Source organism: Megalops cyprinoides, chromosome 15 (genome assembly GCF_013368585.1).
Source record: "Megalops cyprinoides isolate fMegCyp1 chromosome 15, fMegCyp1.pri, whole genome shotgun sequence".
NCBI classification, from domain to species: domain Eukaryota; kingdom Metazoa; phylum Chordata; class Actinopteri; order Elopiformes; family Megalopidae; genus Megalops; species Megalops cyprinoides.
Window position 1 is genome coordinate 29336719 of NC_050597.1, and position 15265 is coordinate 29351983.

The following is a 15265-nucleotide window of genomic DNA, read 5'->3' on the forward strand; positions in this document are numbered from 1 at the left end:
GAATGAGATCGACTATCAAGTGAACGAAATTGGTGCTCTCTGGAAGGCTTGTTCTCTTCAGCAAATTGTAAAATGCTTTTTGCTCGTTTTTAGAGGTTGCATGGGTTCGGTGTTGATGCAATTTTCCTATTGTGTTTGGTAATTCAGTTCCATGCAGGACATGTCCGGAGAGGTCAGAAAAGTCATGCTCACGTATTCTCTGAACACAGTTACCTGATTAGAGTGTGTGAGAGGTGAAAGCTATGTTTACTTTGGTCATGTGTTTATCACCGTAATAGCCTGTGTATAGGTTGACATGCAGTGTCTTTCCTATAATCCTTTTCTCGAATTTCATGTCAAAAGCTTAAATAAATACATTTTCAAGGTGTTGCATGGTGAAAATGTTTGGAGTGGTTGGTTGAGCTCCATGTTACAATACAGGAGTTCAGTGTGTTTAAATTGGATTTTCTCCTCTCTAGTACAGTTGGGAGGAGGGACGGTGTCATTCCAAATCTTTTTTCATCCCTGCTTTAATTCAGGAGAAATCTAGGTCAAGTGAAGGCTAAAAAGAGACTTTAACCTCTTGTGGACAGAACGTGTTGGTGGAAATGTGTGTGGAGCCTACTGTTTTGCAGGTAGATTTTTTAAATGTCAGGGTTGAAGTTGTTATTAGAATCTGAAATAAAGGCTGGCATGGAGGGTATCTGGTGCAGTACAGTCCACAGGAATGGCTTAGAAGTAAGGACCCAGTGAATATAGAGCTTACAGAGGCAGGTTTGTTTTTAATTGTAGCACGGGTTCATAATTGATGTAGCTGAATTGAAAGATTTATAACAGTCCAGCTCATCTGCCCTCTTAATATTTCATGATGTGATGAGCATGTGATTCTCTGAAATATTTTTCAGAAGAACTGCCTTCCTCATGTAGGAGCAACTTAAGAACCGAGCTACTTAAGCCCCTGTGCTCTGGCCTCCAGCACATATTGTTTGGTTTTAATTTGTGTCAGGCATTAGGCGTGTGTGACCTTCATCAGGCAGACAAGACGGTGATTCATTCAGACATTTTGTAATAATATGCATAGTGGAATTTCAGGGGGTGGAACTCAGTGTTTTTAATTTGAAGAAATATACAGTAACTAGGTATAGTCTATACTGTTTGAGAGTTTCTACACACAAAAAGTCACTCTGTTGCTTTCATGCAGCAATAGGGCCTATAGTTGTACAATAATTTAGGTCTATGCATGTTAATACCAAAAGTTTTGGTAGTAATCATTGTGTTTTCAGTAAAGATGTGGAAAGATTGGTATATGTCTTGATCTTAAGTCTTTGTGACTAATATTCTTGCTTTTGTGTAATTTATATATTGTTTTGTCCTGCTTTTGTTTTAGCGCAAAATAGTTTGACTGTCAGTATCTGTTAGATTTTCCTCTGCCCACCTTTGCTGACTTTGGTGCCTTTTAGCACTGCATGTTTCAGGGAACACTGCTGTTAAGAGAAGTCAAATCTGAGACTGGTGAGAGTGGTGGCCTTTCACAATGATTTATATTGGGATTAGAGTGAGGCCTTTGCCTCCTAGACTTGATCATTTATGATCAAGACCATTTGAGTAAGATGTATACATGCACCTGACCATGACCAAACAAAGGTAAGATTCTTTATTTTTTCAGGTTGGTGGATAGATTTACTGGCTTAGCCCACTTGAATTACATGACTGCATCAATTTTAAAAATGTATGGTTTTAAGTTATCATTGTTTTGGTTTCTCTAAACACTTGCCTTGGGGAGTTCAACTCTAGATTTAATCATCCTTAACTGCCTAACCTCTTCCCTTCATTGCATTTATAATTGTTATTGATTCTTCCCCGCTTCCTCATTAGCGGGTTGTTCAACACCTCTCCCCTCTCAGCTTGTGCAGTCTTCAGGGTATGCGTCCAGGAGCTGCGTGTGGTAACAATATGAGAATAACGATCAGTGTAAAGCAGAAAGTTCTTCTCACTCACTTCTCTGTACCAAGCAGTGCTCCATCACTCATTGGTGCTTTGATGTTAATTTCCAGCATATTTTCATAGAGAGATATGCAACAGAGAAATTAATATCTGTTATATAGAGCTATATAATATAAAAAAAATGTAGTTAGTGTTAAGGGCCAGGCTTTGTGACAAAAAGGTTGCCGGTTCAATTCCATGGTGGGCCACTGCTGTTGTACCCTTCGGCAATGTACTTGACCCAGGTTGCTTTAGTAAATATTCAGCTTTACATGGGCAACATGTAAAATTGTAAGCTATACACATTGTTATAGATGTGATCGTTGACTGCCCCAAAAAAACCATAATAATAGCATAATAAATTTGATAAAAATCTACTTGTAGGCCTGTAGCCATTTTGTTGCTTTTAAGCTTTACCTCTGCACAGTATCAAATGAAGCGATGGGTGTGAAAAGGGAACCTCATCCACAAAGTCACATATTTTCAATGAAAACACAGAAACAGGAAATATTTTGGGGGGGAAATTTCTTCACTATGTAACATGTTGTACTCCTCATCAGTATAACATTTTTACACACTTATACTCCTTCACTGTACAGATCAGAATTATTATCTGCACAACAGTAATATTGATTCATGCATTCGTGTGCCATCCCTTCATGCATTAATTGTTAGTTACAGGTAATGAACCTGAAGGAGTCCAACCTGAAAAATCTCTGAAAAGCTTCAACCATTAGGTGCATGCCAGGGTTTCCTACACCATGTGTTGCATTGAATGGAATTGGAACAGGCTGGAATTGTGGGATTTGCCCCAAGAATGGGTCAATTCACTGAGATGGAGGACCCCCTCAGTAATAACAGTTTACCACTAGAATTGGTAATCATTTGTTATGCATTTTACAATATCTGCCCAACCCCCCCCCCCCATAAAATTAATTGCATGTGCCTATTTTCATAATTTGTGTTTAGCTTGTTTTGCAAAAAGAAAATGAGTTAGAGATTGCTGTGGTGTCATGCTTTCCATGTGATTGTCACAGAGGGACAAAGCTGCTTTTGTGAGAAGGCATCTAAAAAAATCCCAATGACTTGCAGGAGCAGCTGATTGGTCAGGAGGGAGATGAGGTGTCCTCCAATGGAGAAGATTGAAATGCATATAAATGCATATGTATCTGTGTCACCAGCACAGCTCCATGTTTTCAGCACAGTGAGGTGGCCTGTCTTGTAACACTGCATATATCTTCCTAAAAGATTTAGAACACAAAAAGAACCAATGTAGGAAAATATCTTGGTAAAAATTTGAGTCATTTAAATTGTTGTGTTTGTAAATGTCCTGAAAAACAAGTACTCTTTAAAAAAAAAAAAAAGGGACACCTTCTGCTGTGATATTACACAACCTTACGCTGCCAGTAGAGCATGGAACCTTGCACCATGAAACCGCGCTTGCACACTCATGAAGTTCTGTGTTTCCTGTTGCACATGAAATGGTACTTGCCCCGTGATCAGGATGCCACTCCTGCTTGTTACCCCCCAGCCATAATACAGTTGGTTTGCTTAAAAAATTATATGCGTTTTATATATGAATATAATATACACACAAGTCAAACTGGCAAAGTAATTAACAAGAAGGAATGGCTGCTTGATAAGTCATAAGAACAAAAATCAAGCTCAGACCACAAAGGACAGCTTTTGTAATTTGCCTCTTTTGTGGATGGGGAACAGCTTGGTTTTGTTCATTCTAAAAAAAAAAAAAAAAAAAACAGTTGACATTCATGAAAACAGCCATCGCACAGCATACCACAGGACAGCACTGAGAAATGTTGCTGTAGACTCTTGGAACTGCTTGTAATAGTACTAGGGGTTTTCGTGTGTATCCATTAAGGGAAAACCCATACGTTTGGGAATCCACAGTGGGGTATTGTGTGTATGCAGTAATACATACATGTTTATAGCATGTGCCATTTCATGAGTAAGGTTGCTTTTTATCTGTGGTGGGTAGCAGTTGACTTAGCTAAGCACACATTTATCATTGCTGTACTTTTTATCAAGGAAGTGTGGTTAATGTGTAGGATCGTGACCGCTGTGGTCCCTTTAATGTGAACTGCATATAGAGCTGCCCCCAAAAAGGATGAATTCTTGAAGAACCATCTGATGTCAGGCTGATATGTCAACTGGAGTGGATGACCTAGTTTCTCAGGCTCTGAAATTTTCAGATGTAGTACTGGATAATTGCAGTTCAAGTGCTGCACATGACCAAGAGGCCATTTTCTGCTTCCTATATTGTAAAAACCCCCCTCCCCCCTGTTTTTTTTTTTTTTCTTTTTTGTGAGTGAGGTGGAGAGGGATGCATCCACAAGGACCTCGACTGGTTTCTGTCTTTGAAAGGCTTGTGGGGGGGGGGGGGGGGGGGTGCTTAGCTGAGCAAGTTTATGCTGAAGGAAATGCTAATGACAACAGTGTGTGTGAAATGCTTACAAAAACCATGTCTCTGTGCCGCATATTTAAAAATGCCGCTCTTGAAATCCCTTAAAACTCTCGTTATTCTGTGTGCAGGTAAATTATTACTAACTGAACAGACACAAAATTCCACTGGAATTTTGTAAAAAAAAAAAAAAAAAAAAAAAAAAGTGTTATGGTAATGACAGAGGCTGTTTTGAAGATACTAGGACTGTTCATCATTTACAGGCTTTCAAAATCAACACCCCAATGGAGGGTTAGCCCTTACGAAATTTAATTATGTGAATTTTCCATGTGATGACTTCTTTTCATTGCAGTAGGGCATTACACCCAACATTTTCAGTGGTGTTTTTGATGGATATTGATTTGCTTCATTTAAAATTGGAGCTAAATGTCAACAACTCGGTGAACAGTCCACTCAGCCCTGAATTTTGATCCTGCTGACACTTTAAGGGTCGACCAATTATTGGCCCTGCCGATTATCGGATCCGATATTCAGCAGTTTTACGATTATCGAAATTGTTTTTTTTTTTTTTATCCGATTGCGACAAAATATTTTAATTTAAAAATGTGCTACTTTGGCTCTGATGCAGCCACCTCTCTCTGTCTGTAGTCACCACTCTGTCGTCGCGAGCAATGTCCCGCCCACAGCACTGTCTGATAGGCTATTACTCGTGACATGTAACCAATCAACACTGAAGGCTACTGTGCCACATACGGGCACAAAGGACTGGAGCAGCTCCAGTGAGCAAGCTAAGATGTGTTTGGAAGGTAAGGTAGCGGCTATTTCCGAAGCTGCAATAAACATCACAATCCTCTACGCTGAAGTTGCAAAAACACCACAATCTTATGATCTATTTCTATGATAACAAGCATGCCCAGCGTCACAGTTACATTGAAAATGCTGGAATAATGCACTTTGTTGCAGTGATATACAGTTAACTATAACAAGATAATAGAGTTTATTTATATAGCGATAGCTATATCTTCGAGTAACGTTGGTGCCAGTTCAACTGGAACTTGTATTATCTACCATATTGCAAACGTAACGTTACTCGCCCATATGAGTTGGTGTTTTTACATGTTATAGGTAGCCAATGGTCATAATAACGTAAGCTAATTTTGAGTCTCGTACAGCTAACTTGAATGTGATAGCGAACGTCAACAAGTTCATTTGTTGATCCAGAATTTAGCCAGCTGACTAGCAAAAAAATGATATGCAAGAAATAACGTTACAGCCTGTCGCTTACCAGGGCCGGTCATACTCTCAGTCTACACCCACGACTACTAGTAACGTTCCTGAAGTGTGTACTGAAGCTGTCTCTGACTGTTTCTCTGAAGAGCACGCTGAGCAACTCTGCTCTCTGCACCACAGTCCGGTGCTGCTGAATTGGGACTACTAATTGAGACTCAAATTTCAGTACAAATTTAAGTTGTACTAGTTTTATTTAATTTTACTTTATTTTGTTTATTTATTTATTTATTAAAAATTTCAGTTAACTTAGAAATGCTGCTAATGCTTACTAATCTGTATCGGCCCTGAAAAAAACACACCAGTTGACCCCTACACTTTAGTCTTTTGCAATTCAGCAGCATGTTTTGCATAATGGCTCCCACTCATTTGTCCCCTTAAAGATCTACTGATAAAATGGGGAAAGTATTTTGTTTACATGGTAGTTACATGGTAGATTTAATAATAACAGTAGCTTTATTGAGTTTATTGTTACTAAATGAGTGCTGTATTTGTCTAATAATGCTCGAGGTATGTTTATGAGTTTAGTTTATCAGACTATGAGAAGAAAATGAAACTTAAGTGAGGTGAAAGTGAAACTCATATTCACTCTTGCAAAACATTGGTCTGCCTCAGGAAAATGGTAGTCTTGCGGCTTCTTCCCAGCCAATCACTTCTCAGAATGATCAAAGCTTGCTTCATACAAGCAAGAATTTCAAAGCAAACCACAAGACCATAAAGTGCACGGGGAAATGCTGCAAAACACGTACTGAGAGGTGTTAAAATGCAACATCTAACTTGGCTCATTGGCTTTTTACTGAATGAGAAGAAAAATAGTAAATCGGCAGAAAAACTGCACTGCACAAAATGAGTGTACATTCTTATGTCTTTTTTGCTGCAGATGGGTTCAGCATCTTGCGTGTCAATATTCTATCACATTACATCACATTTATTTAGCAGACGCTCTTATTCAGAGCGACTTCCTGCAGAAGAGAACAGAAGTGTATCCATCCAAGTTAAATGAGCAACAGTGTCAAATGTGGTCAACAACACTCCCAGACCAGTGAGTGCAAACACAACACCATTCAAGTATCACCAAGTTGACTTGTGCTAATCTAAAAGTCAACAGCCTAGAAAACTATGGGAAGTCATTAAGTGCATACACTACCATGTATCTTAATGTCTCTAAATAACAGTATCCATTATTCCAAGACCCACTAGGAACTGCTGCTCACAGCACGGAGACGGAGCGTGTATGTGATTGCAGTTATGACGTGGTCACCATGATGGGCAAAAAATGTAGACCAGAACTCCAGCTGTGCCGTTTTAGGATTGTGTTGGGCAAATAAGATGTTCAGTCCATGACATGCACTTTGTTACGTCCCAGAGAAGCATGTTGAGGGCACACTGTCTTGCATAAATGTGAGCGGAATTCCAAAGAAAGGCACAATAGCTGTTTGTGGTACAGGCTGCAAAGAGCAGGGCTCATAACCCAAGGGAGTGAACCCAGATTGACTTTGCTAATGTTGAGCTGTACAAATGGATTACATGTAAAAATTGTAAGCTGTGCAAGTTGCTCTGGATTTGTCTGTAAAGCAACTACAGTGAGAACATGGTTAACTGTAGCGATTCCCAGTCAAGGAGCCATTGATGAATATTCGTTGTGATGTCTGTCCTTACTGTATGACGGCCCAGCATGAGTGGCACCTCTGTTGTACATCTTCAGTTACGTTCCCTGTCCACCCGCTGTCACGCTGGATCAGACTGAACTGTGAACTCATGCCTGAATGCTGTGCCAGTTTGCATTTGGCCTCTTTCATTTTATTCCTTTTTTGGATCAATGTATGTACTGGGTTATATGTTAAATTACAAAACAACCTTTTAATCTTCATACACACCTTCATTATTCCTTCCTGAACCTAACCCACTCGAGCAAAGGTATAAATCCATGATGTTAACAAGCATTGAAGCAATTCAAAAAAGAAGCAAAATTAATGTGGAAAAATTAATAGAAACATTCAAATTCAAGTTTAAAATAAAACAAAAAAAATACATCTGACCCGTTTCTGTTGGAATTGAGTGTACCCAGGCACTACATGTTGTCCTGTGGGGAACAGTCAACCCACACAGTAGGTTCTGCTGGTTCCATTCTGGAGCCACTGTCTTGCTTTTGACCACGTTAATGTCCAGGGACGCAACAGTGTATTAATCCTGAAGCTGCTTCATTTGAATATACCCACCTTGAGCAGGGGTGAATGTATCGCCACTCCGAAACACACTCTCTTGCTTTATGACAATAATTTCCTTATTTGGATAGAAATGCAAACATTGGCAAAAGTGAGTCAACTTGTAGTGTCCCCCCATCTCTCTCTTTTTTTAATTATTATTTTAATATTTCATCCCCAAACTTTAGAATCATGGATTTGTGTATTTACCTAGTGAAAAATACTTTGAGTAGTGGATGCCACTACGCGCTAGTTCCGGGTAGGTAGAATCACTGCAGGGGATTCGGTTAGAATCACGAGAGGCAGAGGTAGTGATCACAGTATTTCCCTTTATTAACAGTCCTCTGGGTCTGTTCCAGTTTGAAGGTGTGTGTGTGTGTGGTTCTGTAAATCAAATAAGAAACAACGTTATTAACTTGAAAGGGAGATAAGATACATTGAAGTTATCTTACAAACAATAAATCAACATGTCTTAAGTAAGAAATGACAGTGATATTCGCATTATTCACAATATGGACGTAAACAATGATGCATACGGTAGGGTGCACAACACGGTATAACCTAAATACAGCACGCACGGAAGCGATGTGATTATACAACGCTACATGTGCAGTGCGTATTGGCACCCGCAATGGTAAACAGTTCGCTACTGCTGCTGGTATCAGCGGTAGACTGGCGCGACTGTTGCACAGCGAGTGTAAATCAAAATACCGAATACGATAACATCTGAGTAAGTTCGCTAGCTGGCTAGCATTGTAGCTTACGATCGCATTACAAATTGCAAAATTCTTCACTGTTACAACAGAATAACATTTGTAGCATGGACATGACTTGCTTGTTGTTGAACGCACACATTCACAACAAGTGACACGATGGCTCGTGTATGTCCCAACCGGGAAAGTCTTACACGACTTGAAACTGAAACTTTACTCGGCGAGTGTTTTACTACTGCACTGGTCTACTACAGCAACAAGTGACGCACTCCCTACAGACACAAAGGTACATCCAGTGCGATTGGTGAGCAAGTCAGTCTCTGATTGCGTTGAATGCCCGACAATCAACCTTGAATCGCTCGTCCTTTTCCACACCTAGCCTCACCATGACACCCTCTACCCCTTATGTAGGAGTGGTAAAGGGAGATGAGTGTGATTTTGTGAGACTGCTTACACACAGCTAACTGCTGTTTTTAACACTGCAAGTCCCGTGGTGCACTGAAGCTGAGAGAGTGCTGATGGATGCATCTCACTGATGGTACCCAGGGATGCAGACTGGAATCTTCACTGTTTTGTTGTAAAAATAAAAATGAGCCATGAGTAAGGTCATTTTTCTTTCTTTTCTTTGTTTGCATGTAGAGCCTTAATGACTGCATATATTAAACTCTGCAATCTCTTAACTGTGGTTTGAATTGTCATTTTCTTTTGTGTTTTGCAGGTTTCGAAAGCATTTTGGAAGGGTTGTTTGGTCCAGGACTAGTAGAAGATCTTACCTTGTTCAAAGGTAAGGATTTTTAATCTTTTGAAAAATTGGATTTATTATGAAGTTGAATGTATTACTTTTCCTTGCCTGCATATCTAAAATTGCAGCACTCCAACATGGTAATTGCTACTGGGTTCAGTGTCAGGTTCAATAGTTAGGATGGTGTACTGGCTTGCTCCAAACCTGAACTTGATCTGCATCATTCATTTCAACACGCAACTTGATATTGTTAATATGGCAATGTTGCGTTACTGCTCATTGCTCAAGACATGCTCATTTCAAGGCTGTTGCTCCACACCACAAATAAATATCAAATAAGCAAGACCTGGCTTTATTGTGTTGGTAATGGACATCCAGTCTATGTGTGCTTTCTGCTTGCTTTCATGATCACTGGAAAGACACGACAGCAGATCAGGACTAAGCAGGGATGTGAATATGATAGACTTTGTACCGCCTTGAGACCCCAGCTTGCATTTTGATATCTTTCACAACTGTATATAGCTAGCTAAATGAGTAAAAGGTTCCATAGTACTACTACACTGACCTCCTTGACTAGCAGATCATATCATAGAACTGTCATACCCTCATTCTACCAATGCTAAATGTTTAAGTCCATCTTAAAAGTTATGATAAGAAAGTTTTAAAGTTCTAGTTCAATACTGTCAGCTGAAGCAGCTTCCTCACTTTTGAGTGATGCTTTTCAGTGAAATGGCATTTTATTTGGACTCAAAGCAAATCTTCACCTTAAAAGTATTTTCCCCTTCAGTCTGTTCATGTCATCAAAAATGGCAACATGAACACTCGGCAAAGGAATGAGTATGTTAGCTAAAGACCCTTTGCAACAAATACTCACTGTTCATGTTTGGAAAAGAATGTATATGAATTATTGTTAGGAGTGATTATCCAGGTAACACCTGAACCTTAAGGACTGTTTTAGTGACCAGCTTTATTGATTATAATATACTTTAAAAATATATAGAGAATTCATATATGATCAGATACAATAATAGCAATTATATATGATATACAGTAATTACAGGATCTGAAGTGAATGCCTGCCAGTGTGAGCAGATTTTCTGTTTGGTGGGTTGGAGTTGCAGGGTCTCTAGCCACTCTGGTGGGTGCTTTTTCTGTGTAAATATATAAACTTGTCACTACCTCCTGTGTTAAAGAACGCTTGTATGCACGAAGACCAGACACATACTCCTTTCAGTTTGGTTCCTGTTTTTTAATTAACCTTAGGCTAAGTCTATGGAAGGACCCCTCTGTTTTCCAGTTATGAAATCTCATATTTGTCATCTCTGTACAGTCTCTTTTTGTCTGATCACAATATAGCGAAGTTATGCAGCAATATGCAAATTCTTATACCGTGGGAACCGACTTGAATCAACAAAGTCGCTGGTTTTATTCTGTGCTGTAGTTGGCTACCCTTTATGGCGTCTGTCACACCACATGTTTTGATAACTGGCTTTATTTTGAGTTTAAAAATGTGAAGACTCTAGGGCTGCCCCCGACTAAAGATTTTCCTAGTCGACTAGTAGTCGTTAGCTCAAGCCATTAGTCGCCTAATATATATAAATAGCCTATATATTGATTTTTTTCTTTGGGGGGGGGGGGGGGGACTTGGTTTGAGTTCCAGGGCTGAGAGAGAATGTTATAAGTAACATTGTTACCAGTGTGCTACGTTACAGAGAAATACAAAACCGTAATAATGAGCCTTTAAAATATAAATTTTACAAGCGCACGCACAAAGCCGCCTGTTAACGACAATGCTAACGGGAAAAGCGGTAATGATTCTGAATGTGTCGGAACAACCAGCAAGGAGACTGAACATTTTGTTAATTTATTTCAACACAATAGCCTATAACATAACACAACATATGAACTTGTAACACCAACACAATAACTTAGAAAACAAATGATAAATAAAAAAACAGAACGTGAAGTTAAACATGCAGTAAGCGAGGTAATTTAGCTTCGCCAGCCCCCACGAGAACTAATAGCGCATATGACAGTATATTTATTTAGCTGCATATAGCCTTAACTTTGCAATTTGTTTGTTAGTTAGCCCATTAATTATTTAGCATAATGTAATAACCCTTTCGCGCGTATGGTCACACCGGTGTGAATAGCCGTTTAGCGCGTATGCCAAAACCGGTGCGATTATAACACAAGATTGGAAAAAAATCTAGCTAATTTTAGCTTTGAGGAAACGGGGATTTAACATTAAAAATATAGCAAATGCTAACTGAAAACTATGAGAAGCTTAATAACGCTAATGAAAAAAGATAACGTTACAGACAGAAACTAATTTTCATTGTGATCAACAACTCACATGTGTGTTTTGTCAATACCAGGTGCTATTTTGTACAAATGTGGAACGGCTGTAATAATATAGCCTAATAACTATCGTTGTTACTGTAGAGTGACGAAAGAAACAACTGTTATAATCGTCCCGACAATGACTTCTGACAGTTAAACCTGACTTGCTTCTAAATTGAAAAACTCTGACATGGCAAACGTGAGGATGTGTTAAAGTAGCCTACTAATTAATCTGTCAAATGATCATGACTATGACCCATGAAACAATAGACACAACTTTTCATTAAAAAAAATACCGGTTGAGTGAATTTACTTTCCGTGATCGAAAACAGCTTCTCGGGTATAACTCCACGAAAGTATGATGTATACACGCGATTTTTCGGGGTTCTGGTAAGTGTTGCATGCTGTACATGCTGACACAGTCAGGCATATCAGACTTTTATGGGCTCGGAGAAAATCGCTGTGTTACTTTCGTCACGTGTTACTTTGGTACCGGGTCTCCCCTACATGTTTCAGATTATAAATCATGTTTGAAGCAGACGAATGATAGGCGAATCTTTGCATGCAGAGTTTGCATATCACCTTCTAGGAGTCGTCCTTTACACTCCTAGAAGGTGATATGCCGTTTTTAAATGACATAGAGGCTAAGAATTGACATAATCACCTAGCTTGCAGTAGAAGAGGGCACACCTTATAAGGTAATGTGTGGTTTCTTCAAATGATCTTGTAGCACACTCGTTTACTCATGATTTGAAATTGATTGTGATTTGCTAGCTAAGGTAACATGTATGAGTAATAACATAGTTAGCAAGTTGATTGTTTGGACGCATAGCTAACTAAGAAAAATATGTGGAACTATAAGTTTTAACAAGCCATCAGTAGGTTGGTTTCTTCATAACCAAAGTAAAGTATTTCTTACTGCCTGATATGACCATAGATAACATCTGGTTGATATGATTTACCTTGACGCAACAGCAGTGACTTTCTCTGTATTGGCACTTTCATTCTTCATTAAGCCAATGGTGGAGTTTGCTCAGAAAAAAAACAGGGCGCTAGATGGATGACATGTTTTGTTTATAGAATTTTGCTGTTTTTATCACAGGCAGTGAACATGACATTCTGAAAATGCAATATCTTAAGAACTCGGTGACTAGTGACTGAAAGAGGGTACGATTACGTGGAAGCGCTTCAAATGTCGCTTGAAATGGTTTAAACCATTCAATTTTTTGCAATATTTATGTCTCTAGGCATAAAATTGTCATTCATTTGGTCACGCATGCAACTAAAAATGACACCTTGCAAGTTGCAATTGGGGGCATACAGTTGACTATAAATAATTCCTTTGGTATATGTGTGTTTTTTAACAAGGAGAAAAGGTTATAACAATAATTAGTTATTTCAGCAGCTGCTTCTGTCAGCTGTCAGATGGTTTTGCCACCCTGTATAAGTTATTGGTCAGTCACAGTAGACGGCAACAGGCTGAGGGGGAAAATATAGACCTTGCATTACATTTGGTTGTCCAAAACTTACACAGGTTGCGATTCTTGCCTGATCCCCATGTGTGTATATATATATATATATATATATATATATGGGGGAGCATGGACACAAAGAAAATGTCCAGATTAGCGTGTTGGTCCGTAAATGGCCATCAGTCACGGCAGCGTTTCAGAGGCAGGGTGCAAAAACCAAGAAAGTGGAGCTAATTGTAAAAAATTTGCGCGGCCTGCACAACTGCCGAGGAAATGCCACATTTAATTGCATCTCTGCGGGCTGCTGTTCTGAAGTGCTATGCGCAGGTGTCACTGGAGCAATACTCGCTCTTAGCTTGTAATGTTGATCATGCTAATGTTATATTTATCAAATCCAGCCAATTAATCGGTATTGGTGTGGTTTGAATTGCTACGTAGCAATTCAATCAGCTGCCTCCATAGGCAGTTGTCTGTGATGGACCTGTAGAAAAAGGGTTTACTGTAAGTATGTTGTACAAGCTCGGGGAATCTCATCTATGAGGAAATGCACGATATCTCCAAAATGTGTCTCATACTCGTATTGGCTGTTAGCTGTCAGGATGAGACTGGTGCTAACCAATCATGGATCGGTGCTCGGGGGAGGGGGTCTTTTCTACTCTGATTGAGGAGCCTGTCGAATAAAGGCAGACACTGGTTTTAGTTTGGATCCCAAGGATCATTCCCTGCACGTATCTGAATGTTTCAGCCTGAATGTTGCATCAGCTCATTCATGGTGAATTGTCTGTGTTCCTGCTGTTTGGACATAGGGGAATCTCAGGACAGATACCTCTGTATTGTGATGTGAAAGACGTGAGTTTTGAGGGGTGTTATGAGCACGAGTGAGAAAATGGAAAGAGAAGCTAGATATGGGCATAGCCGATACAAAATAACATACTGAGAATAAATTTTGGAGAATATATTTCTGGCTCAATCAGTATACTGACAACATATAAATTATTTCCATTTTGGAATATTGCAATTTATTCCTACATTGCATTAATACATTTTAAATGTATTTGCAGTATAGTCTAGGGATGAACAACATTTTTCTCAGTATATTTAATTTTTTGTATGGTATGTGAGATCAAATTGATCAATAGAATTGCATGAACATAAAAAGGCAGTGGAGAGGGAGAAATTTAGAAATAGAAGGAAAAAGGAGTAAAATGAAGGGAAGAAAGGAGGGGGGACTTTATTCCTTCATCGTTTTCTTTTATATATGACAGCCTTTTGACGGGTAGTCCCCTGAGGCATGTCATGGAAGTGAATTAAGCTGGGCCATCTGAATGCAATGGGCTAATGCAACACAAAACGCAGCTTCCATTTTTGCTTTACAGCTGCCCACAGCTCATCCAAAACTGAACTGACCAGCCACAAAGCTGCGCGTGGTGCTGTGTGGCTTCTCCTTTTTGGTCCACGGTCTGATTTCTCTGTCAGCAGGATGCCTGCGACATTACAGACTGTGGAATTTTACTAAGCTGCATTGTTTTTGTGTTCGCCATGCTGCTTTCGAGGAACAGTCCCTCTGGCGTTAGTGTCGGACCGCACCTACAGCACTGGCACTCGGTCAGTGCAGGGTGCGGGGTTTGGAAAGGGCTTGGCTGCTGAATGCACTCTTTATACTTGCAAATAAAGGAGAAAACGTCTGCAAGGTCTGTGTGCGAAAGCAAAAGCATTCTGCCACCAGGTGTTGAACCACGCTGACCTGGTCTAGCGCCAGATTCTCCTGGTACATGCGTTTGGCTCAGTGGCGGCAGCCAAATTTTTACTGCTGCCACCTGCGCCTAAGGAGGGCGTGACTCATAGTAACATAAAAAATAGGAAAATGTTCCTCTCTTTCTGTGTGTGTGTGTGTGTGTGTGTGTGTGTGTGTGTGTGTGTGTGTGTGTGTGTGTGTGTGGGTTTTGAAGCCAATGTGTTGTGCCTGTGAGCTCAGAGTGATTTTACTGACTGAGCCACTCGGGAGCTGCTAAGGTCCCTTTGTCACTCTGCAGTCGACACCCTGGAACTTGTCTGGGCACCTGCAGGTTACTCAGAATCAGGGATGTGCCTATCCTCCAGTGGCATTAGCCTCCTGGTGCTCT

General features: G+C 39.8%; 1 protein-coding gene across 2 annotated transcripts in view; it reads left to right on the forward strand.

Moving 5' to 3' along the window:
- LOC118789672 (ligand-dependent corepressor-like) overlaps positions 1-15265 on the forward strand; it is a 36549-nt gene that overhangs the window by 8842 nt on the left and 12442 nt on the right. For both annotated transcript variants that reach the window (XM_036546177.1, XM_036546178.1), the window contains exon 2: positions 9304-9369. In XM_036546177.1, the coding sequence (XP_036402070.1) occupies positions 9304-9369 (66 nt within the window). The remainder of the gene's footprint in view (positions 1-9303; positions 9370-15265) is intronic.